At 42.2% G+C, this 25,484-nt stretch overlaps 2 protein-coding genes and 1 long non-coding RNA gene across 5 annotated transcripts; 2 read left to right on the forward strand and 1 right to left on the reverse strand.

The window, feature by feature from the left end:
- The first annotated feature begins 799 nt into the window (after window positions 1-799).
- Window positions 800-8,044, forward strand: LOC143415676 (uncharacterized). 3 transcript variants are annotated; one of them, XR_013096105.1, is made up of 5 exons: window positions 800-924; window positions 1,018-1,127; window positions 7,210-7,324; window positions 7,409-7,522; window positions 7,850-8,044. It is a non-coding gene; the product is annotated as an uncharacterized LOC143415676 (long non-coding RNA). The 3 variants fall into 3 exon arrangements; XR_013096107.1 differs by having other exon boundaries at window positions 7,409-7,512; XR_013096106.1 differs by having other exon boundaries at window positions 7,210-7,314; window positions 7,409-7,530.
- On the reverse strand, window positions 918-9,137 carry LOC143415675 (uncharacterized). The gene is made up of 7 exons (XM_076881035.1): window positions 9,055-9,137; window positions 8,219-8,254; window positions 7,681-7,944; window positions 7,403-7,558; window positions 7,191-7,277; window positions 2,395-2,497; window positions 918-1,090 (listed from the first exon to the last, which is right to left on the reverse strand). The coding sequence occupies exons 1-7, from the start codon at window positions 9,083-9,085 to the stop codon at window positions 1,087-1,089; spliced, it is 681 nt and encodes a 226-aa protein (XP_076737150.1). The 5' UTR covers window positions 9,086-9,137; the 3' UTR covers window positions 918-1,086.
- Window positions 9,138-14,359: 5,222 nt separating this feature from the next.
- LOC143415695 (V-set domain-containing T-cell activation inhibitor 1-like) lies at window positions 14,360-25,462 on the forward strand. The gene is made up of 4 exons (XM_076881071.1): window positions 14,360-14,578; window positions 23,493-23,855; window positions 24,025-24,375; window positions 24,614-25,462. Exons 1-4 carry the CDS (start codon window positions 14,503-14,505, stop codon window positions 24,775-24,777), a joined length of 954 nt encoding a protein of 317 aa, XP_076737186.1. The 5' UTR covers window positions 14,360-14,502; the 3' UTR covers window positions 24,778-25,462.
- Window positions 25,463-25,484: the final 22 nt, after the last annotated feature.

Below are 25,484 nucleotides of genomic sequence, written 5' to 3' on the forward strand. Positions count from 1 at the left end.
CTGGGAGTTTGTTCCAGATATAAGGAGCATAAAAGCTGAATGCAGCTTCTCTGTGTCTGGTTCTGACTCTGGGAACTGATAAAAGACCGGATCCAGATGACCTGAGGGATCTGGAAGGTTCATACTGGGTCAGGAGGTCATTGATGTATTTTGGTCCTAAACCATTCAGAGCTTTATAGACCAGCATCAGAACTTTAAAGTCTATCCTCTGATATATATGTACATGTATACACAATGCACACTCTAACTGGCCAGTTTTTTAGGTACACTTTCATAGTAAAATGTCTAGTTTTAATAAATAATTATCAGAATCTTACAACCAAAGTTTTCATCTGATGTAAAATGTATATGTTACAGAGTATAGCATGGTGGAAAAGGATAGAGAGAATCCCCCACTAAGCTTTTGGGTTGGCATTACTTTAGATTCTGTTTTGTATTAATTGCATGCTTTGGTGTTTCTTTGTGTTTGATGTGAGGTGTAGGCCACACCCATGTGAGAGTGGAGATTCTACTCTAGTCCAGCTGCCAGCTATTTGGAGTTGAATACAGGGAGCAGCTGATTGGGGAGGATTGGAGCCCTACTCTATAAAGGGGAGAGGAAACAGGAAGTAGGTGTTTTGGTTGTTTTTTTTGTAGGACACTGGTGTAGCAGGGAAGCCGCGAAGATCCAGGATGAAGTGTGCACATTTTAACGGAAAAGATTTTTAACCTGGCCTGGTTTTTCTTTTAAAATAAACTGAGGATGTTGGAGGGAGGACTCATTCTTATTGGGATGTGAGTGGATGTGCTGGAAGGCAGGAAAACAAACACTGGACTGGAGACTCTCTGTGTCCCTGACAAGGAAACTGGACCAGTTTTGGGGAAGTTCCAGCTCCCAGGATGTGATGTGGAGACCCAGCCTCGAACGAAGTCAGGCCTGAAAAGGTGGGTGGCAAGCCTTTTTGAGGAAGATGCAGGATTGATACGTTTTGGCTGCTTGTTTTTCCAAGTGACCATCTTTCCCCTGTTTGTAACCAGGCTAACAACCCTGACCGCGGTGGCTTTGGGCCTTGGATTCCTGGCCAGAGTTGTCTTCAGCCAGTAGTTTTACCTGGAGAAAGAACAGATCTTGTGTAACCCATTACAGTGTGCGTGTGGTGGTTCGTTACTGGTCAATATTAGAGCTACTACTTTCTTGTACGGAGGCCATTTTGGGCCTTACGTAACATATAGAAAACATTCATATACCAAAAAGACTGTGTACATCACTGTCACAACAGCGTCTGTTTTCATTCGAAGGCTTTATGGCTTTTCCTATAATACCTGGTGGGCCGGTCTCTAGTCAAAATGCCCGGGCCGATTTTTTGTCCCAGTCCAGCCCTCATACGACCCAGTACTGGTAATTTTTCTTAAGCAGATGAGGCATTATTTCTGTGTCATTATTTAATTCCAGAGGTTTATATTAAGTTGGGTTTTTTTGCACTTATTGACTTGTAAAAGCCTATATGACATATTTTATTTCAAAAATTATTAACCGCACAGAGAAGGCATCGTTTAAATATGTTAAATATGTTTCTTTAAGCAAGTTCTTCATGACTGAGCTAAGTGTCCTCTTTTTTTGGAAATCAAAATATGGTCACCTTATTATACAGTACAAATAAAATGTTCACGTCCAAACAGTTTCACTAACACTGGATGGACAGGAAGCGTTCGCGATGTCTTCTCCGGCGCTGATAATTGCCGTCTGTCTTGTGTCAGTGATGTAAAACACGGATTTAATGCGACTTGACCATTCAAACAGCAGTCACTTTCTCAAACATCAGATATATATCGGATTCAGTACCACATACGAAAGTGACCCAGATCGGATTTGTGCCGTTCACACTGCCATACCATGATCGGCTATGGGTCACATAGGGTCAAAAAAGTCGGATTTGATGCACTTTTGTGTGCAGTGTGAACGTAGTTTTAAATATTACCACACACCTGAAATTATCATGAATTTGATTCCTTTACCACATCTTTATTTGAAAAGCAGCTTTTCTATCAGCTGTCTGCACACTGAAACTGAAGATATTACAACTTATACAAATGTTAGTCCACAGAAGTGCTTTGAAATATGACACTTACTGTTTTCATGGACATTATAACACATATTTTAGAAATTAAGCAGCTCTGTGGTTATTGTTTGTTTTGGAAAACCCACCCGTTATCTTTAGCAATTCAACGTTAACACCCGTAGAATCAGGCAACAGTTCTACCAGTAAGCAAACGGATGTTAAACCAATACAGAGTGTATCACTACAAAAATTCAGTCCTGAGAACAACAAAAAACGCCATCAGCTCATCTTTGCTCTCCATTATTTACCCGTGAGCTAACTGTGTCCTAACAGACACAAAGAAAAGCAGCTGTACCTCTTGGTTTTGTTCTTGGTTTTTTCCTTCTCTTTGATGATGATTCGTCCATAACTGAGCTCTTCTGTTCTCACTGCTGAGTAGACTGCAGCTGAATCAGTCTCTGCACAATAAAACACACAGAGGACATCATTGCAGGTAGTTCAGTCACATAAATAATGCCAGTCACATTAATCATAGCACAAAGGTGACATTATTTATTCGTCTTCCTATTTGTACAGTTGTGAAATAGGAAAAAGTTTAGAACAATGCTATAGCAGACAAACATTTCAACAACTGACTGCTGGAGAAGTCAGAATTATACACATTTTGTACCCTTTATGGTATTTAAATGATAAAAGCTTGTCATTTTTTTTGTATCTTTGATATATTATCAAGACAAATTTTAATTCCCATATGAGAAGAGAGAAGATGGTGGCACAGAAGTAGAAAAGAACTAGCTCTTGGAATTGATATTTTTTTTATTGTCATTTGTGCTTAGAAATATATAATCATTTATGCTTACATATTCATTCATATGCTGATAAAAATCTTATCCTTATTAGATAAGATTCTGTGTGCACTTGTGTACCATGAGATGAGAGGAAGCAGGCTCAACGTTATAATTCAATTATAGCTTTTGAAACCGGACTGTTCTGTTTCTTTTAAAAGTTTGACAGTTCACACCTTTAAATGTGCGTTTGAGACATGACCTGTTAGAAGTTCTTGTTTTTATAGTTTAGCGAGACGCTTACTTCTGCTTTTCTGCATACCTCATACACACGGTTTAAATTTATTGAAAGGTCATAGGTCTATTTATAGTATGGCTGGAACACACACACACAAAGAATACAGACATTGATGTTGTTCAGATATGCCTGCTTATAAATGTCACATGTAATTGCATATTCATGAATGATTGTTTGCTGTAGCGAAGGAATCAGTCGAAGTTGGCTAAGGACAGGTGAAGGCCTGAGCTGACTTCCCTCGTGAGCCACAAAGAGCTCTGTCTTGTTTTTTTTTTTTGTCGTGCAGTTTGTTGGTCTTGCTGTTCCAGCAGGGTTTGTGGCTAGATAAACCCAACACTACCCTTTTCGTTTACCTTTTAAACATCAGTGCACTAAATGACAATATAGAGTGCTAAATTTAAACTGACTGGGCTATGTGCTGAAACTACAGGATGAACGCACCAGCTATCAACATACCAGGATATCACAACACAAAAATTACGTTCATGTAAGTCGCATCCAAAATTGAATGTAAGTGCATTAACAGCCCTGCAGTAAAAACTGAGCAGAAACAGGAAATAGAAACCTGGACAACCACAAAGCTGCTAGTTTCTGTTAACCACAGACTGAACAACACAGTTTGGCATGTAAAGAACAACTTTCACTGTTAACCCGTTTTGCCCCACTGGCAACAATTGTTGCCAAAGTTTATCACTGTCATTTTCGACTCACAATAAAAAATCTCAAAGGTACTAATGCAACTTTTTCCACTTATATGCTAGTAGACAACTTAGACAAAGGTTTTGATTTTTAAAAAATCGTTTCCAAGTGCTTCCTATCGCATGACATCATCTGCTTCCCGCTCTTTCTGGCTGAAGACATGGCGGATGCAAATCATCCTGGAAAGAGGTAATTTTCATAAATTTCTTATGACTTTCCCCCCAAACATATTTATAATTATTTAATCATTCAAGTCTCTAGAGTAACCCTCCCCAAAAAAATTGTACCTAGGATAAATATTTTTTTGTTCATGGGCTTATTTCTGTGAGTGGCAACAAAAGTTGCCAGTGGGCACATAGCATGTCGCTAACTAAAGGAAAACACTGTCTGCAGGATTGCTCCTAATTTACTTATTTAAAATTGTAGAATGATGTACAATGGCTCATTTTAGTCCTTTTAGAATAATTCCTAGCTAAATAAATTCACAGGTATTCAAGGCCTCTGTGTATAGGATTTTTATACATTACCATACATCATTTTCTTGCTAGCTAAAATTCGCTTGCTAGCTAACATGTATGTTGTCCTTTCCTTAGGTACACCGTAGCAGAGATCCTGGCCATGCTGCAGGACTCTGAAACTGTGGCGGACATCACAGTTGTGCCTGAGTCAGAAATGCACGCACATGACACAGACTGTGACAGTGACCAATCTGATGATGAGGCCACTGGTGACCATAACCGCCTCCCATCAAGAATACTCAAAGGTGAAGGCTTTCTACCTAATTCGGACATGCAGCTGCCAAATCCCCCCGATGATGATCCTGGGTGCTCATCCTCAGTGAGTCAGACAGAGACTAGAAAGGTCAGTGGCACAAATGAAAATGTGACCAGTCAGATTGTTGGGCCCATGCTCCACAAAACTAAGAACCAAGACAGGAAATTCAAAAAAATCAAAATTGCGGCCAAAGCTGGCCTTGGCCTTGGCCTTGGCCTGGCAGAGAAAGCTGAAGTGCCACCTGGAGTCAAGTTTTACCACGACAACCTCTTCACAACCCTGTCCCTGGTGGATGAGATGACCCTGAGAGGCTATGGCAGCTGTGGCACGATGCGACAAACTCAGCTCCATAACGTTCCCTTCACAGCACCCCAGACCTTCAAGAAGACACCCAGAGGAGATGCTGAGTATCTGGTTGAGGCAGAGAAGCTGATTGTAAGGTGGAATGACAACAGCGTGGTCACCGTGGTGTCGAACATGGAGAGGGAGTTCACCGAAACTGAGGCGAAGAGATGGAATAAACAGAAGCGGACTATGGACAAGGTCAGACAGCCCAAGTGTATCCAGGACTACAACACACACATGGGAGGAGTGGACCTGCATGACCAGTTTGTCAGCCGCTACAGAGTCAACATCCGGTCCAAGAAGTGGTGGTGGCCATGTTTCAGCTGGGCCCTGAACAGTGCCATGGTGAACAGCTGGTGCTATTACAGGTACACAAGGCTGTATGTTATTTAGTGATATCACAATCGAGTTGGTGATGTTTGACTCGAGGTCATCGCTAGTGCTCTTCGGTCGACAAGAGCAACAGTGCATCCAGACCAACATCACAAACTCAAGTGTGATATTGCTTTTACAGAACATTCTACATATGGGGCATGGCGTTGTAGAAAGGATGAAACGATGCACATTCATGCATCTATCATGCTTGTTTTGTCATTCATTTAGGTCCTGGAAAAGCGGGGAGAAGGATCTCCTCTCCTTCCAGAGGCTGGTAGCCCAGACCCTCCTCCTGCGCCATGGAACAAAGCCAAGTAGGCAGGGCAGAAGATCTTCAATGGCGGTGGCGATAACTGATGCCACCAGGTTTGATAATTTGAACCACTGGCCCTGCAACACTGGTAGCAGGTACAAGCGATGCAAGAACTGCGGCGGACGCACATCATTTGCGTGTGGAAAGTGTGATGTGCCACTACATGTGGAGTGCTTCAAGAAGTACCACACTGAGTAGAACATGCATGAAAGATGATGGAATGTATGGGAAGAAATATGTTATATATGTATATATGTTTTTAGAGGTTCTAAGAAAAAAATGTTTGTTGAGTTTTTGAGTATAAAAAAATTGAGAATAAAGAAATCAGTTCAAATTGTTTGATGTTTTGAATTTTATACAGGGGGAACCTGAGGCTTCACCTTTTTGTTATTATTTATTATGACTATATTATTATTTTGTTCTTATTATATTATTATTATTACTTCTCTATTATTATTATTAGGTGACATTTGACCTAGTGACAAGCTGTGTGACTACTGGCAACAATTGTTGCCAGTCATAAAAATGCTATTTTCTTCAAAAAAAAAGTACAAAATGGAAAAAATAAATACATAACATGATTCAGAGGGACTCAACTGATAAAATGATATGCCTTACAACTCTGAAAAAAATCTGGGCACAAACGGGTTAATGGTTGTCTACAAATACAGAACAACTACAGTACATTTATAGGCTTTGATTGGACAATGATATTTCTGAAACAAATCAAAGGATTGTAGGAGGGTCTTGTGTGTATGCCCATGAAAGCAGACTGCATATGCAGGGGAAACATGCAAAATGGTCCTGGTTCCTCAACACCTGACGCGGACCTTGTTAATACAGGCGACCTCCAAGCCGCTATGGCTTCATTTTTCTGTCTCTCTCTTATATCTGAGGTGGGTTTGCTTAGCATTTGTGGGTCTAGCCTTAGGACCCTAACAGAATACCGACTTCTCAAAGGCATCTAGTCTTACTAAACCAGCTGTACACAACCAAATCGTCTAAGGTATTCTCTCAGTGGCAGGGGAACAATATGACCACAGCCCCACCAAAGTTGGAGACGGCGCAATACTGGAAGAATCTCAAAAAATGCAGAAATTATGGTTTTTAGAGCTTGAATTCAAGATATTTAAGCTCAGATTAATGAGACACACAGCCCACAAATAACAAACAGAAGTTCAAGAAGTTAACTTGATAAAAAGAACTAATGCAACTAGTAGTGAAATATATCTGTTGTTATAGTGTTTTATGATGAGTTTTAATGAAACCTGTCATGTTTTTACTGGGAAAACAAAATTGTTTCATATGAAATAAACACAACATGAAGGTTAAGGGATCTGAATCATGTTTAACATATTACTAAAAATGATACAGTGAGTTTTGGTGAGGAACACTGAAACAAAACAGGAAAACTCCACTGAGCTGTCTGTACCTTTTAACCACTTTTTGGTTTTCCTGTAGAAATTGCTAACAAAGATACAAGCATGAAACTTCATACATAAAGTACATACATAAAGTAAATACATACATAAAGTAAATACATACATAAAATGAAATATTACCTTTGCTTTGTCTTAATAGGTGTCGCTGATGATTTGAGATTTTGATGTCACTGTACATGATGTCACTTTTTTCATCTTCTCCCCCATCTGCTGAAAAACAAGATGGATGACTGTATAAGTTATTGTATGTTAATGTCAGTGGAAACATAATTGTTAAATGTATTTTAACTTTCTATTTTTTTTGTTTCTAACTAATAAAGTCTGAGTTTCACCTTCAGGTTTCCTGTGAACACATCGTCCCACCAGCAGAGCCACAACACAGACTGATCCAACACATGACAGCACAGAGAGAACAGGAGGCGAGAGTGAGGAAGGGCGATATGTAGGTGGAGGTGTGGATGTAGGTGGAGGTGTGGTGGTGTGTTTCTCTAAAATAAAGTAAACAGTCATTAATTATTGTCACATTCTGAACAAACTACAATGACAAACTACAGCATTTCATCCATTTACACACAGCTTCATCAACACTAACTCCACACACTCAGCTTACCAGTGACTGTCAGGTTAACCATGTTACTGATGGGACCCTCTCTGGACTCACACCAGTAAACTCCACTGTCCCACATGAAGATGTAGCTGATGTTACATGAAGAACCAGCTCCTTCTCCCCACCCATCTCCACACTGAGTCCTCTGTTGTTTGCTTGTGTTTCTCCTCAGAGTCCATCCAGCAGAGCTGTCGTCCTCCTCACAGCTCAGAGACACAAAGTCTCCTTCAAAGAATTGAGAGCTGCTGGGACTCACAGTAAGACGAGCTGTGAGGGTTAAAAAGAAAAAACTGATGATTATTTTACTATTGTCAAAAACAGTCAAATTGTTTAATTCTTGAAATAGTGTACAGCAAAAAAGCTTGAACCGAATAAATTATTAAGCTGTTGAATTTCCTTCATTCACATTGCCTTTGCTGTTTTAGCTGCTCAGACACACATATTTCTCAACTTTGGGGCAAATAAAGTACATATTATAAAATTATAAAGGTTTTTCTGTGTGAATGAGATTTTCAGAAGCATATCAATTAGGTTTACTGACCTTGGTTTGTTGTGCAGCAAAGAAATGAGGACAAAGCTGAAAAGAAATTATATTTGGGTTAGTTTAAAGTTATTATTTGATAAAATTTTGCCACCAAAAAAGGTACAAACCCAGGTGCACATACAGAAAGACTTCTGTTGATGCTGGACACAAATGGAGTTTCTGAAGAACGCTACTAAACTACAAACTAAACTGCAATAAAAACCAACAAACATTTTTTATCTGTTAGGATGCAGCTTTGCATTGGAAAGCACAGCCTTGTTTTAACTCTAAAAAAAAAAATATTATTAGCATCAGTAGCTCTTGCTATACTTGTGAGTGTTATTATTATTAGGAGAGAATGGAAACATTTGATAAATAAATTTTTTTGCAAAACTCTGCATACTACATTGATTCCAATTAACTCTGATTAACAATGGGACTAATCTTGATGGGGGCTCAAAACATCAGGTATAGACCATATCGGTTTTCCGTAATTTGAAAAAATGCAAAATTAGACATAAATTTGCATCACTGAAGTATGTTAGCTATGACAGCTGCTCTGTCCTCTTTTTTGTAGCCTTTTGGGCTACAATGCAACAAACACTGAATTACAAAAAAAGTGAATGCATGTCTACATTGAGGTTATATTGATAAAGTCATTGACTTAACCTCTCTTTCTTGTTTCCTGGTTAACCAATGAAAATTTTCCTTGTAGACTTGCATTTCATTCTCATGGTGTTTTGAACTTGAATTCAGCCTGATTTGTTTTTCATGTCTTCTCCTCCATCATCAGTTATCAGGAGAGCAGACAGTCAAAGTGCAAGAATTCAAACAAACACAGAGATTCTACTTACAGAGCAGACACAGCACAGATGTTTCCTTCATCGTCCTTCTCACTCATTTCAGCTTTTTCTCATTTCTGTCACTGACACCAAGGAAAGCCCGCCCTCTTCCTCTGAGTCTGTGTGTCTCAATGGTTTCCATCATTTCATAGTAAAAGTGTTTAAACTACATAAAATATACTGACTTTTTTTTTTGTGTTTTCTCAGGTCAAAAAATGTTTTGATGCTTGTTTTAATGTTAGTTAATCCAAGGTGATCACATCACATTTAAATTCTTCTGACATTTAGTTGTTTTAATGCCACTTTTTTAGCAATAAATACATAAATAAATTTAAGCAACAACATTTTATCATTAAACAGATATATTTACCATTTTACAACTTTGTAGTACAGTCATATTGGAAGCACTGATAAATGAAACTAATACCACTCCTCCAGTTGGTTTGATAAGACCAGCAGAGGGTAATGTTTAGCTTAGGGAAGTTTACTTGTTCTGTGGCAATGATCAGTTGCTCTGCCACAGTTTGCTTGAGTCAATTTGTAAAACTGATGAACCCTTTAACCTTTTAGCATTCTAATTTACATCTGGATTCAGCTTGTCAGAAATAAATAAATAAAGCATGTGACAAAATTCAAAACTGCTGGAACTAGACAGACTGACAAGAGGACTGCATTGATTACTAGCCCCATCATGTTGAGGAAAATGCCAGGAGGACATTGCAAAGAATGTGTATTTCAGTGGTTGAAAAACACAAGGATTTGCTGTGATTTAACCATTTAGATGTCAGTATATATTCTTCTAATGCAGACATAACCTCAGGAGATGATGGAAATGATCATAATGGAAAACATCTAAAAACTGTTTGATTTTTTATGGGGTCAGCAATATTATATTTTATCAACCCATTTATGTCGTGGTACTGTGTCTGTGACCCAGTGTGTGTACTTTCTGGTTTGAGTTAATATTCTTTGATTTGATATTCATGGTCTTTGTCCTCTTTATGGTTTTGTGCTTATGTTATAGTTTTTAGTCTTTAGGTTTCTGTCTTTGTGTCTTCCTATTGTAGGAATATTTAGCTTATTTTAGAGTTTAGAAATGTGTTATCATAGAATGTAGAATTATTGTAGAGACACTGTTTGTAAAGTAATAAAGGCCTTATTGTGTTGTGAATTTAGGAGTAGATTTTAGAAGGTTTCTCCCCCACTGAGTGGAAATTCCCCAGAGGATGTTTTAAGGTGGGGGTGTTAACATTTATAACTGTGGGGGGAGTTTTATGACCTCTAGGAAGATATCTTCACCCACAGTGTTTTAACTGTCATGCACACACATCCACACGCACACTCACTCATGTGCACTCACACATACACACAGGTATGCGTACACAGTCACACACGAGCACTCACATAGACACGTGGGAACGTGCACATGTAGGCATTCATGTGCTCGTGCACATAGACACAGACAGAGTTTGCAGCACACCGTGGGGGTTTTATGATGGGGTCACTTGTATAAAGCTGACTGTAACAAACAAAGGAGTGAAGATTTTTGCAGAGGGACACCGGCCTCATCTTCCCTTCTAGAAGTGCATGCTTAAATGAAGAAGAGTAAAGATAAATAAAGATGAATAAAAGTTTTGTGAAAATGACTACTGAGTCCGGTGCCATCTCTGGATGCTCGAGGAATAAAAAGAACCGGGGTAAAACTGATTTCGCGACACTATGTTTCACGTTTTTCGTGCCTTCCATGTTCTGTCTCTCCAGTCAGTCATGTGTCCTTGTCTCACTGTAAAGTCTCTGTGCCTCTAGCGAGGCTGGGGATGGAGCCTGCCTATTTGCCTAACGCGCTGTCAACTTTACAAAACAGACACAATTGAAAGGTACAAATGTGTTGTGCATGAAACGAATTCAAACGTGTTGCAGATGTGTGTCACAAGTTGATCTGGCTGTAGGCTGTGGCACTTGGCCAGAGGTGGCGCTGGTTGACTCGAGTCCATGTTAGTGCACAAAGCAAACTGCTCGCTTTAGTTGTGAAGCAAAAACGCTGAAACCGGAGAAATAAATCGTGCGAGGGGAACGATAACGACGACAAGAGTCTCCTGATTGTTTACTCTTGCTGTCCTGTGAACAACATCGGCGTGGTGTTAATTGTTTGCTGTTTTCGCGATCGCATCGCGCATTAGAATATCACCAGGTACACTCGCGACATTTTTAAACATTTTGTTGTTCAGCAGCATCAAGACTGATGGAGTGTGTTTGAGATAACCTCAGAAGTGTCACAGATGACACTGCTCCAAGCTGGTCAAGAAGGCTCACCAGCGCCTCTTCTTCTTGAGGACTCTGAGGAAGAACCACCTGTCCTCAGACATCCTGGTGAACTTCTATCGCTGCACCATCGAGAGCATCCTGACCAACTGTATAACAGTCTGGTACGGGAACTGCTCTGCCTCGGACCGGAAGGCGTTGCAGAGGGTCGTGAAAACTGCCCAGCGCATCGCCGGAGCACCACTTCCTGCCATAAAAGACATCTACAGGAAGCGGTGTCTGAAAAGGGCTGGGAAAATCATCAAAGACCCCAGTCACCCATCACATGGACTCTTCACCCTCCTGCCCTCTGGGAGGCGCCACAGGAGCCTCCGGACTAAGACCACCAGGTACCGGAACAGCTTCTTCCCCACAGCTGTCAGACTCCTGAACTCTGCCTCCTGACATCTGACCCACGTTAAACTCATGGACTGAACATACACACACCCACAATGGACAACTGTACCCTCAAACACAATAATAACATGGACTGAACCACCACTCACAACCACTAGCACTTTATATAGCCTCTGTAGGAATTATATCTCACTTATCTTAACTGCACTACTGTATAGCTCTGTGTAAATAATCATTCTGTACATTCGATAATCTTTAATCCTACAACTGTTTACAACTTGCATAGTTCCCATTTCTGTATAGCTGTATATCCCAGATTCTGTAAAGTTATTTATTTCATATTCTGTATAGTTTTTCATATTTATATCCTGTTCATATCCTGTACATAGCTTGTACTCACTACAGCCTGTACATACTTATACACAGCAAAATCTCCAGTGTTAAATTAACACTAGAGAGTGTCTATATGGGTCCACACCTCTGAGTGTTAAATACAACACTGTTGAGTGTTAAATTAACACTTTTGACAGTGTTATATGTTTAAAAGTAACCTAGTCAGTTTTGAAGATTAACAAAGACTAACACTGAGCAGTGCTGATTTTCTAACACTGGAATATTTCTAACATTTTGAGTTATTTTCCAGTGTTAGAAAATCAGCACTGCTCAGTGTTAGTCTTTGTTAATCTTCAAAACTGACTAGGTTACTTTTAAACATATAACACTGTCAAAAGTGTTAATTTAACACTCAACAGTGTTGTATTTAACACTCAGAGGTGTGGACCCATATAGACACTCTCTAGTGTTAATTTAACACTGGAGATTTTGCTGTGTAGTTATAGAATATTCACAACATACTTCATACCGTGTACATTATAACATACCATAATAGACCCATTTCTGTAATATACTCACATATCTATATTATTGCTAATATATATTGTAATATATCTATATCACTAAAGCACTTCTGGATGGATGCAAACTGCATTTCGTTGCCCTGTACCTGTGCATGTGCAATGACAATAAAGTTGAATTCTATTCTATTCTATTCTATTCCATTTGGTGTTTTTTTTGCTGGTTTGTCGGTAGCAGCTCCTGAAACGCAAGACTGCCACACATCTGTTCGACCGACGCCAGTTGATCTGAACGCCAGTAGATCACCGGCCAAAGTTCAGACACATCTTCTCACTTAATGGTTTTTCTTTATTTTCACAACTATTTCCATTGTAAATTGCGTTAATCTCATCTATATTGCACATTTCATAAGTGATGGTCTGACTACACCTCATGAAAAACAACGTCAACACCCACCCATTCACTGTTCAGTTAATGGAGTCGGGCGGTCTCGGCAGAAAGAAGCGTCACTGTTCGTGGGTTTAACCGTGTGGTCTTGATTTGAAGGCAGAGACACCTAGTGATGGGCAGATGAAGCTTCATGAAGCACTGAAGCTTTTCATCCAATTGGTTCGCCCCAGCCCAAAGTTTCTTGAAGCTTCATTTGCTCTAGTAGGACACCTACTGGACGTAAAAATATTAGTTGGCATGAATTTGAAGAGTGTGGCCTTTTGCACACAGCCTGTAAATGTCAACAACAAAAGGAGTGTGTAAAACATCTATATTGTAGTGATGCAGTATACTGTGTATATTTATACTGGCAGTATGGAAAATGATCATTTGGAAATGCTTAAAATGGAAATGATCATTTACTGTGAGGTGAGGTGTGGTTGGGGTGTGGACAGTGGTTGTGCTTTTGTAACGTCGAGGTATGGACAGCTACACACTGAGGCATCAGTCCTGCCCACATTTTATTCTGTAAAAACTAAATTTTCACTGCTTTTATGACCTTTTTAGTGGGGAGAACATAGCTAGGATTTAATGATTTAACAAATCTTTTGAATCCTTTGTCCTCCACAATGCTAATTGGCTGGGAGTCCTCAATCACCATGCTAACCAGGTCTTCATCTATTTGAGATTGTTCTCTTGAGGAAAGACAATAAAAACAAAGCACAAATATAAATATCACACACGTAACTTATTGCATTGTATGATATTGTTATATCATTTAGTAACATTACTGCATGCTATATTATCATGGCATTTGATGGCTCACCTGGTCTTGCTCCACAATCGGTGTTCCCCTTATTCTCATGCAAAGCTCTGTAGTGCCTAAGCATGGATGAGGTGTTGTTGTTATATCCCAGCTCCCTGGCACATAGCAAACACTTCACCTTGTACAAAAGTACAGACAGCTTAACATAAATTGTATTGCACCATCAGTATTATGAAAATACATCTTCTGTAGAAATTTACATACCTTGTTGGGAGGAATAAGATCAAAATGTTCCCACACAGGGGAGGACATCCTCCTCTTCTTAGCTGGCTCCATTCTCTCCTGACTTTCTCTCCTCACTCTCATAAACCTCCAAACTGTCTCCAAACTCACTAACTGCAACTCTCCATCAAACACCCACATTTTGAATGAAGTCTGAGGGGTTTATATCTGTCATAGCTCGCGGCAAAGTTCGAACCACTTCCTGAACCAGTCACGTGGTACAGCCGGGCAGCGAGGCTTCGGACGTCATCATTTTCAGCTCCTCCCATGAAGCGAGCCTCGATACGCGCATCGCGGAAACGCCCCCTCCATTACTCGACACAAGCTTCGAAGCCTCGATACAGAACATCACATCACTAGAGACACCCACACTGTAAGCGAAACAAACAAGGCTGTTCAGGTTTTCGGGCTGAAGCTGTTTCAGCAACACTGTGTGTATTTCGCTCCAGCCTCGTGTGAAATCAGCAAAAATGGCTGCTTTACTATCATTGTCACTTTGGTGGATTTGGCTGTCTCTCTCGGTTCTACGTTCAAATGCTTCAAAAGGTAGGCTGAGTGTGTATTCGCAGTATGTTCACAGCATCATGAATCCTAGTTGCAAATAGCCTTTTATATTTAACTTTTTCTTCATGTTATTGTGTTAGAGTTTTACATTTAGATTTTTAAAATGTAAAAATTTGTTTGTTTCCTATCGATATTCATGTAAAATCTATCTCCACGATGTTTCCATAAAGTGTAGAGGTCTAAATATGTTATGAATAGATTGTGTACACGCTGTAAAATACGATATATTCAGAAATATTTACAAATTGAAATAAAAAAAAATCACTTAACTGTAAACATAAACATTATTAACATGATAAAGAAAATTGATATTTTTAAAGTATGTTTTATCATTCTTATTCTCTTCTGGGTTTCATATGATGCTAGATGTTAAAGGTTCACCATGAATCACCCCAAAGCCATGCTAAAACACAAGTAGCAATGACAGATACAGGAAGTATGAATATTGTGTCCTGGCTCTGTCTTGGTTTAAATATTTTTAGAGTAGAAATAGGTTCAGATTACGGAACAGGACCTAAGATATTATGTGTGTGTGTGTGTGTGTGTGTGTGTGTTCCAAAGTAACATCTGACTTTCATCCAGTTACATTTGTAAATGGCCTCGCTAGAAGTCTGACTAGCTATCCACACAGCTAAACATGAACCCAGAAACTCCAGACAATAGATCAGATCTTGAGAAGTTTACTGGTTCTTTCATTTTGTGAAACTGTAACAATAAAACATATGTGGAAATGTACATTACTCATCTGTACTGTTAACAACAACATGTGCCAATGACCTAACAATGCATTCGAAGAGCTAGCATGACGATTAGCACCGTTAATTAGCATATGTACTGGCGATCTCATTTACATATGAATAGCACATAGAAAACTTGTTAACTGTGGTCCATCACACATAAAGACAGCACTTTGAATGCCTCGTTGCTTTACCATTGAGTACTTACAGACAATGCTTTAACCAACACCCAAAGAAGGACACGAATGTGGAGCAGCCATCTTGAAGCAGCATCGCAAGCAAACATGAACTTCCTGTCTAACTCTTCTTCTACTGTCACAAAATATCGACTTAAAGGGACCGCAGGGCGGCGCACTTACTAACATTTAAAACATGAAATTAACTAAGCAGTAACATAACACTCCCCGCCTGGGATTATGACAATCCCACATTAAACTGTCAGTCACTAAACTTTTCAGGGGACAGCAGCAAAACCACTTCCGTTACAGGACGAGAGAAAGTCTTCTTATTGCCTGAATGCGAAGTAGTTACTTCGACTTTCCTGACAAGTCCATCTTTCCCTGGGAAAGTCTTGGTTATGATACACATGGGCCAATCGCTCCTCTTCACCTGAATGTCTTTGAGCAGAACGATGTCTCCTTCCTTGAGACTTTGTTTCTTGTCCTGCCATTTGTGTCGCAACTGAAGAGTATGAAGGTATTCCCGTCTCCATTTGGACCAGAACATGTCAGCGAGACCTTGTACTCTTTTCCATTGTTCTTTCAGAAATATCCCCTTTCCAAAGTCACCAGGGGGTGGCGTTGCCGAGTCTGGTTTCATCGTGAGCAGCATCGACGGCGTGAGGATGAGAGGTGACTCAGGATCGGTGGACACAGGAATCAGGGGGCGAGCATTCATAATGGCACAGACTTCTGCCATGAATGTTGACAACAGTTCATGTGTTAGTAGTGTTCTTTTGCAGTCCTGTAACATAGAGTCGAGGATACGCCTCGCAATCCCAATCATCCGCTCCCAGGCACCGCCCATATGGGATGCATGAGGTGGGTTGAAGATCCATGAACAGTTTTGTTTGTTTAAGTAGCCTTCGACATCCTTGACTGACATGTTTGATCCGTCCATTTTCAGTTCACGAGAGGTTCGTACCGCAATCCGATCTTAGTTGTCTTGCTGGGCCTCTGATTGCAAAAAGCCGCCTTAAAGCATTTATGAAGCTGTCTGTGCTCATTGATTCGATCAACTCGATATGGACTGCTCTTGTCGACAGACATGAGAACATCACGGCCCACCTTTTAGAGCTAGCTTGTCCTCCTCTCGTGCGCCGGGTTACAATGTCCCATGGCCCGAACACGTCTACACCCACATATGTAAAGGGGGGTGCAACTTGCATTCGCTCTGATGGTAAGTCTCCCATTTGCTGACATTCCGCTTTTCCTCTCAATTTCTTACATGTGACACACTTAAAAAGCACTGTGCTGATAGCCCTTTTGGCTCCTACCATCCAGAATCCTGCAGCTCTAATGGCACCTTCCGTGAAATGTCTCCCTTGGTGTTTCACAGTCTCGTGATAGTGCCGTATTAAGAGCGTTCCCAAGTGGTGTCGGGCAGGGATGATGAGAGGGTGAGTGGTGTCGATACCCAGTTCAGATTGTATGATTCGGCCTCCAACCCTTAAGAGTCCATTGCTATCTAGAATAGGATGCAGTTTCCAAAGACTGCTTGAGGGGGGAATAGGGATCCCTTCCTGAATACACTTTATTTCCTTTTCGTAGCACTCAATCTGAACGCTCTTTATGATACAGACCTTCGCATTTTCCAATTCTTCCACTGTGGGTTGACAGAGATGCCAACCACGACAGCTGGATGCTTGGTTGGATTGACCAAAGGAACGAGCAATGTGGGTCAAGCGGGCAACTGCTCTGAGGAGAGGACTGTAGTTGGAAAACCTCTCAAGATGGGATGAACTTACTGTTGACCTTGCGATTTGTGTCAGATTTGTTGTCACCAGCGGACGTATTTCCGTATCAAGGGTGGGATCCACAAGGTCAAACGTGACTAGGGATTGCGGCTGTGCGGACGGTTTGAGGAGAAAGGCTGGCCCTTTAAACCATGTTGTGCTGCTCAGTTGCGCTGCTGCCACGGAGCGGGATCCATGATCTGCTGGGTTGAGTTCAGATGGAACGTGCCTCCACTGGTTGGAGCATGTTGATTGGAGGATGCGTTGGACCCTGTTATGCACGTACACATAAAATCTTCGTGACTGATTGTGGATGTAGCCTAACACGACTTTACTGTCAGTGTAGTACTCGATGTCGTCAAACACGATGTCTATTTCTGCTACTATCAGCTCCGCAACTTCAACTGCAAGCACTGCAGCACATAACTCTAATCTTGGAATTGTGAGGCCGGCTTGAGGAGCTAGCTTTGTTTTTCCAAACACAAAACCGATTTCGGTTTTGTTCGAAGTGGACAGTTTGATGTAAGCGACAGCTGCAATGGCTTTCACGGATGCATCAGCGAATACACAAAGTGTTTTAGTTTGGGCGCCAGATGTAGAGAGAGAAGTGTAGGGGCGTGGTATTTGGAGATCTTCTAAATCTTGAAGTGAGTCCTTCCAATTGCTCCACTCTGCCTTCATGTTGTCTGGGAGTGCTGCATCCCAGTCGTCCGTCAAGCTGGTAAGTTCTCTAAGAATCAGTCTGCCTTGAATTGTGATTGGAGCGAGAAACCCCAGAGGGTCGTAGAGACTGTTGACAGTAGAGAGGACACCTCTACGTGTGAAGGCCTTTTGCTCGTTGTCAACCTTGAATGGGAAGGTGTCTGTGTCAATATTCCACAGCAGCCCCAAACTGCGTTGCACTGGCGAGTCTTGAGCACACAGGTCTAAGTTTCCAATGTTTTTTGCCCTGTCCTCTGGTGGGAAGGCCTCTAGGACTGTAGGTCAGTTGGAGATTACTTTGTGTAGTCTGAGGTTTGAGGAAGCAAGAGCCCGTTGAGCTTGTTGGAGAACTTGTATGGCTTTTTCTTCAGTAGGAAATGACTTGAGAGCGTCATCGACATAGAAATCTCGCTCAATGAATGTCCGCACCTCAATCCCAAAATCTGGTTCGCCAGTCGCTGCTGCTTTCTTCAACCCATATATGGCGACAGAGGGGGAGGGACTGTTCCCAAAAATGTGCACTTGCATGCGATACTCTATAACCTCAGATGACATGTCGTTATCTTTGTACCACAAGAAACGGAGGAAGTCTCTGTGGCTCTCTTTGACAACAAAACAGTGGAACATATGTTCAATGTCCGCCTTTATGGCCACCTGCTCCTTTCTGAATCTTATGAGCACCCCAACAAGACTGTTGTTGAGGTCGGGGCCTGTTAGCAACACGTCGTTGAGAGAGACTCCTTCATATGGGGCGCTTGAGTCGAACACGACCCTAATTTTGGCGGGTTTCTTTGGATGGTAAACTCCAAACAAAGGGAGGTACCAGGATTCCTGGTTCTGACTGAGAGCTGGTGCCACTTCAGCATGTCCTCTGCTAAGCATGTTCTCCATAAACTCCAGAAAGTGTGTTTTCATTTCAGGTCGTTTTTCAAGAGTGCGCCGGAGTGACATAAGGCGATCGTAGGCCAGTTGTCTGTTGTTTGGGAGCCGTTGTCGTGGCGACCGAAAAGGCAGAGGACCAACCCAGCTATTGTCACTGCCCTGATAGAACTCTGAGTCCATTATTTGGAGAAACTGCATATCCTCAACTGATGGTGCAAGTCTGTGATCATCCGCTGTTCGTGTGAAAACCTGCTGACCAATGCTGTCCACATTACATCCTGACACAGGAAGGCTTGGGGGGCTGTGACTGCGCTCAGGAGCTTTGGTGAATGTCTCTTTAACAGTTATTTGACCGTTGCATGGCTGAAAATGGCTTGCACGGCCATTCTCCAGTATGAAAGTCTTATAGCTGTTCACGTGTGGGGGTCTGTGCACTCCATTGAGACAGACGTCACCTACCACGACCCAACCCATGTCGAGTCTCTGAGCAAATGGGGCGTCGTCTGGGCCGTTTATTTGCTCCCGGACTTTGTGGACTCGAAGCATGTCTCGTCCCAGCAGTAGTAGTATGTCGGCATTTGGGTCTAATGGCGGGATCAAGTTAGCAATCTGTCGTAGATGGGCGTGGTGTTGGGCAGCTTCTGGAGTTGGTATCTCAGAGCGGTTATCTGGAATGTCGTTACATTCGAGGAGTGTTGGCAGAGGAAGACTTGCCTTTCCATTCACTGACTCTACTATAAAGCCAGAAGCACTTCTTCCTGATACTCCTGTGAGTCCGGCACACGTCTTTAACATGTACGGGCGACTCTCTCCTTGGATCTGAAAAACATCGAAGAACTGGGAACGTGCCAGCGATCGATTGCTCTGATCGTCCAAGATTACATACATTTTCTTTGTTTGCTCTCTGTGTCCAGCAGGGTATACATTCACTAGTGTGATTTTCGAACATTCTCTAGCGCTCACTCCTTCTCCACACACCTCAGTACACCGAGACGTGACTTCATGGGTTTCTGCTTTGTCACTCTCCCCGCCTTGCTGTGGGGGAGGGGGCGATTTAGACTCCCATGGTGCTGGACCCGGGTGGAGGGCAGAAATGTGATTTTTGCTGTCGCACTCAGTGCACGTGATTTTTGATTCACAGTTCTTGGCTAAATGGTCAGTGGATGAGCAGCAGCGAAAGCAGACGTTTAATTTTTTGAGGATCTGTTTGCGCTCTTCCAAGGATTTCTCTCTGAACCCTCTGCACCTTTTCAGAGGATGAGGCTTGCTGTGGATTGGGCACTGTTTATTTGGATTCACAGCATATTTGGATTTTTCTGCATCTGCCTTGTCCTGTACTTGAGTTTTGTGAACAGATATGGGCCCTTTGGGGAACCTTTCGTGCATGTGTTTTCGTTCTGGTGTTATGGGTTGGTTAGGGCTGTGAACGCTGAAGCTAGGGTCAGTTCGTGTTCTGGCTTCAGTGCGAATGAAGTTGACAAACACAGTAAAGGGGGGAAAGCTGACGCCATAATCGTGCTTGTACAGTACCTTGAACCAATATTCATCCACCTTTCTTGTAGATTGTACGGCAATTTTTCGACTATCGCTTGGATCCCTCTTGATGTGTCTAAGTAGGACAAGCCAGGTAAGTAACCATCCAACTTAGCTGTCTCTAGCTCTAACATTAGATCGGCAAGATCACGGAGTTTATAAGGCTCTTTAAGTGTGATTTTAGGGAAGCTGTCGACCTTTTGAAAGAGAGCTTGCTCTACAGCTTCTGGGGAGCCATATATTTCTTCAAGTCTGTCCCAAGCCATAGCTAAACCAACTTCAGGGCATCTGATATTGACAGCTCTCATTTGTTTGGCTTGTTTAGCTGAATCTTTACCAAGGTAGCGCACCAGCAAATCCAGCTCTTCTCCTGGTGAAAGGTCTAACCCTGCTATTGCGGTTTTGAAAGATGATTTCCATGCCCAGTAACTCATGGGTTGGTCATCAAAGCTGGTAAGGCCTGTAGTAATGAGCTGGCTGCGGGCTAGATATTTGGCGAGGTCGTAAGTGGGTTGGCTCGGGGCATGTTCATTGCCCTGAGTATAACTGGATTTATATGGTGTCTGAACAAGAGGTGTAAACTCTTTGTAGTTGGTGGATAGGGGCTTGTACAGTTCGTTATGAGTAGCAGCACAGTTTGTTTTGTTTCCTTCTTTTATAGCAATTTCTTGAAAGGCGGGTGCAGGGTCTTTGTATTCAGTTTTTACTGGGGCTGTTGATTCTGCTGCATTAATAGCTGTTTGTTCCAAAACATACTGCGCAGTGCGTTTTTCTTTGTTCTCAGATAGGGATGGCCCATAAGCTACACTGCGTGTTTCGAAGCCTAATTCAAGTAGACCAGCTTCTAAAGAATTAGCTTCTGCTATGGCAGCTTCCTTCCCTTGTTCTGCTCTCAGCGCATCAAGAGTAGCTTGTAAGCGTGCTTGCTCGACTTTAATTTCTATTTCTCTCTTTGTATATGAGGCTCTTGTTTGAGCAGCTTCAGCCTTTGCTCTTGCTCTGAGCAGTTCAATGCTAGCTGACGAGCCTGCTCTTGATGGTGGTTTGTGGGAACGGACTGACTCTGTCTCGGCTTTGGAGGATTTACTTTCAGACATTTTGGATTTGTTGTATTTTGATTGTGTCCGTCTGTATACTTTACTTAGCTTATAGGATGGTCGTAGCTCCACGCGGTGGCTTCTGTAGCTATGATGTTTGCTGTGGTGCTGTCTTTTCACTGTAAATGGCCTCGCTAGAAGTCTGACTAGCTATCCACACAGCTAAACATGAACCCAGGAACTCCAGACAATAGATCAGATCTTGAGAAGTTTACTGGTTCTTTCATTTTGTGAAACTGTAACAATAAAACATATGTGGAAATGTACATTACTCATCTGTACTGTTAACAACAACATGTGCCAATGACCTAACAATGCATTCGAAGAGCTAGCATGACGATTAGCACCGTTAATTAGCATATGAACTGGCGGTCTCATTTACATATGAATAGCACATAGAAAACTTGTTAACTGTGGTCCATCACACATAAAGACAGCACTTTGAATGCCTCGTTGCTTTACCATTGAGTACTTACAGACAATGCTTTAACAAACACCCAAAGAAGGACACGAATGTGGAGCAGCCATCTTGAAGCAGCATCGCAAGCAAACATGAACTTCCTGTCTAACTCTTCTTCTACTGTCACAAAATATCGACTTAAAGGGACCGCAGGGCGGCGCACTTACTAACATTTAAAACATGAAATTAACTAAGCAGTAACATAACAACATTTTTCAGGAGGCTAAGGAAATAATGTCTGTTTCTGTACTAAACTGAGTAATTACATTACAGCTGTTTCATGACCTGCTTTACAAAGGTTCTTCAGCAGTAAACAATTACATGAAGAGCAGATAGAAAAAAAGAAACTTATATGCTTATTTTCTTTTTTGGTGTGTGGAGACTGTAGCCTTATATTGTTAACTCATAATTATAAAACAATACTTTTCAGATCATTTTATGTGAAAGTAATGTAATGAGGCCATGGTTCTCAGCCGGAAAAGGGTGGAGTGCCCACTCCGGGTCGGGATGAGTTCCTGCCCCAAGTGGAGGAGTTCAAGTATCTCGGGGTCTTGTTCGCGAGTGATGGGAGAAGGGAGCCAGAGATCGACAGACGGATTGGGGCTGCAGCTGCAGTAATGCGGACGCTGCACCGGTCCGTCGTGGTGAAAAGGGAGCTGAGTGTAAAAGTGAAGCTCTCAATTTACCGGTCGATCTACGTCCCTACCCTCACCTATGGCCACGAGCTGTGGGTAGTGACCGAAAGAACGAGATCGCGGATACAAGCGGCGGAAATGAGCTTCCTCCGAAGGGTGGCTGGCCTCTCCCTTAGAGATAGGGTGAGAAGTTCGGCCATCCGGGAGGGGCTCAGAGTAGAGCAGCTGCTGCTCCACATCGAAAGGAGCCAGCTGAGGTGGTTCGGGCATCTGACAAGGATGCCCCCTGGGCGCCTCCTGGGTGAGGTGTTCCAGGCATGTCCCACCGGGAGGAGGCCCCGGGGCAGACCCAGGACACGCTGGAGAGATTATATCTCTCGGCTGGCCTGGGAACGCCTTGGTATTCCCCCGGATAAGCTGGAGGAGGTGGCTGGGGAGAGGGAGGTCTGGGCCTCTTTGCTTAGGCTGCTGTCCCCGCGACCCGGCCTCGGATAAAGCGGATGAAGATGGATGGATGGAGTAATGTAATGAGTATTATAATAAATTACTTTCTCTGGTGAATAATTAAATAAAGATAATGTATTATGTATGAGAAAAGTAATGTGCAATGCATGACTTTTTTTGAATAGTGACCACAACACTGATAATTTAAATACATCTGGTATGGATATTCAATAAGCACACATCACAGTTGAATGAATGAATATTCTTTATTGTCATTGTCACAAGTACAATGAAATTGAAAGATGTCTCTGGTCAATGCAACATCACGAAAGATAAATACTTAAAAACTAAAAAAAACTAAAGTTCTTTATTTCCTCTCACTGGCTGCTGTAGAAGTGAACAGTTGTACTTTGGCCTTTAACCTCTCTGCTCTGTGTTGTTTCCTCTTTCAGACAAGATAAACATCACAGCTAAGTCTGGACAGGATTTCACTCTGACATGTCGAGCTCCAGGCAAGGACAACGCTATCACAGTTGTAGAGTGGAGCAGAGATGACCTTGGGACAGAATATGTCTCTTTGTACCGCGGCAGGAAATTTGTTCCAGATCACCAGCATCCATCTTTTAAGAACCGGGTGGATCTGCAGGACAGACAGATGAAGGATGGAGACGTGTCTTTGATTCTGAAGGATGTGACGACTACAGATGCTGGAATATACGAGTGTCGTGTCTTCAGTAGAGGAGGAAATCGCAGGAAGAGAGCTAATCTGAAGACTGACCCCATCAGCATCATCAACCTGAGTGTTGTTCCTTCAGGTGAGTGAGTAGAGTTGAGTGTGTGTGTGTGTGATCAGAGGTGAAGCTGCTTCCTGCTTGTTGATGTTTGTTTCTAAAGATGTTGTTGATGAGACTTTGTAGAAAGCAGCTGGTCTGAGTAGTTGTTTTAACCTTTTAAACCTCTCTGCTGTGTTGTTTCCAATTTAAGTCAAGAAAAACATCACAGCTGGAGAGACTGTTGTTCTGCCATGTCAAGCTCCAAATACCAACAACAATCCTAACACAGTTGTAGAGTGGAGCAGAGCTGACCCCGGCCAGCAATATGTTCTCAAGCACCAACATAACCATACTGAGTTGAGTCCCTCCTTTAAGAACCGGGTGGATCTGCAGGACAGACAGATGAAGGATGGAGACGTGTCTTTGATTCTGAACAATGTGACGATTAATGACACTGGAACATACGAGTGTCGTGTTGAGACAAATACAAATCGCAGGAAGAGAGCAAATCTGGAGACTGACCCCATCAACATCATCTACCTTCATGTTGTTGATCCTCCAGGTGAGTGAGTAGAGTTGAGTGTGTGTGTGATCAGAGGTGAAGCTGCTTCCTGGTTGTTGATGTTTGTTTCTAAAGATGTTGTTGATGAGACTTTGTAGAAAGCAGCTGGTCTGAGTGATGTGATCAGAGTGCAGTAGATAATGTCTGACAGCAGTTTGAAGAGGAAATGGATTCTGTTCTGTTCTTCACTCATCACCTACCTGACAGCTGACACCTCACACCTGTTTCTCACCTGCAGGTCAGACACACACAGAGGATGGAGGGAAGAAGGATGGAGGGAAGGAGGATGGAGTCAGTAGAGGACATTTTGGGCTGGTAGCTGGTCTCTCAGTTTCTGCTATGGTTTCTGTGGTTGGCGGTGGTTTTCTGATCTATAGAAAAAAGCAGAAAGGTCTCTTATAACTGAGCTGAGAGTCATCATCATCAGATCTGTTTAGCCTGTTACATCAACTCATTATTGATAAGGGGCGATCGTGGCTCAAGAGTTGGGAGTTTGCCTTGTAATCGGAAGGTTGCCAGTTCGAGCCCCGGCTCGGACAGTCTCGGTCGTTGAGTCCTTGGGCAAGACACTTCACCCGTTGCCTACTGGTGGTGGTCAGAGGGCCCGGTGGCGCCAGTGTCCGGCAGCCTCGCCTCTGTCAGTGCGCCCCAGGGTGGCTGTGGCTACAATGTAGCTGCCATCACCAGTGTTTGAATGTGTGTGTGAATGGGTGGATGACTGGCTATGTAAAGTGCTTTGGGGTCCTTAGGGACTAATAAAGTGCTATAAAAGTACAGGCCATTATTTTACAAAACTCTGCCATTGCCTGGTCCCAAGCCCAGGATGAGAAAAGAGGAGGGTTGAGCGTGGGGCTACCCCACCCTCTAAAAAAAAAAAAAGGAGTCTACATGTTTGATGATGATGACAAGAGGACACATAAAGGATGGACAGGAGGAGAATGGATGAATGGATGTCAACAGAGTACATCTTGTACTGATAGTGGCGTCATTATTTATTTGTGTAGGTGTAGTTATTAGTGCACCGCAGCAATTTCCTAATGTTGTAAACTTGCTCAACATTTGGCAATAAAACCCTTTCTGATTCTGATTATTTTGATCACTGTAAAGAC

Source organism: Maylandia zebra, unplaced genomic scaffold (assembly GCF_041146795.1).
Source record: "Maylandia zebra isolate NMK-2024a unplaced genomic scaffold, Mzebra_GT3a scaffold02, whole genome shotgun sequence".
Classification (NCBI taxonomy): domain Eukaryota; kingdom Metazoa; phylum Chordata; class Actinopteri; order Cichliformes; family Cichlidae; genus Maylandia; species Maylandia zebra.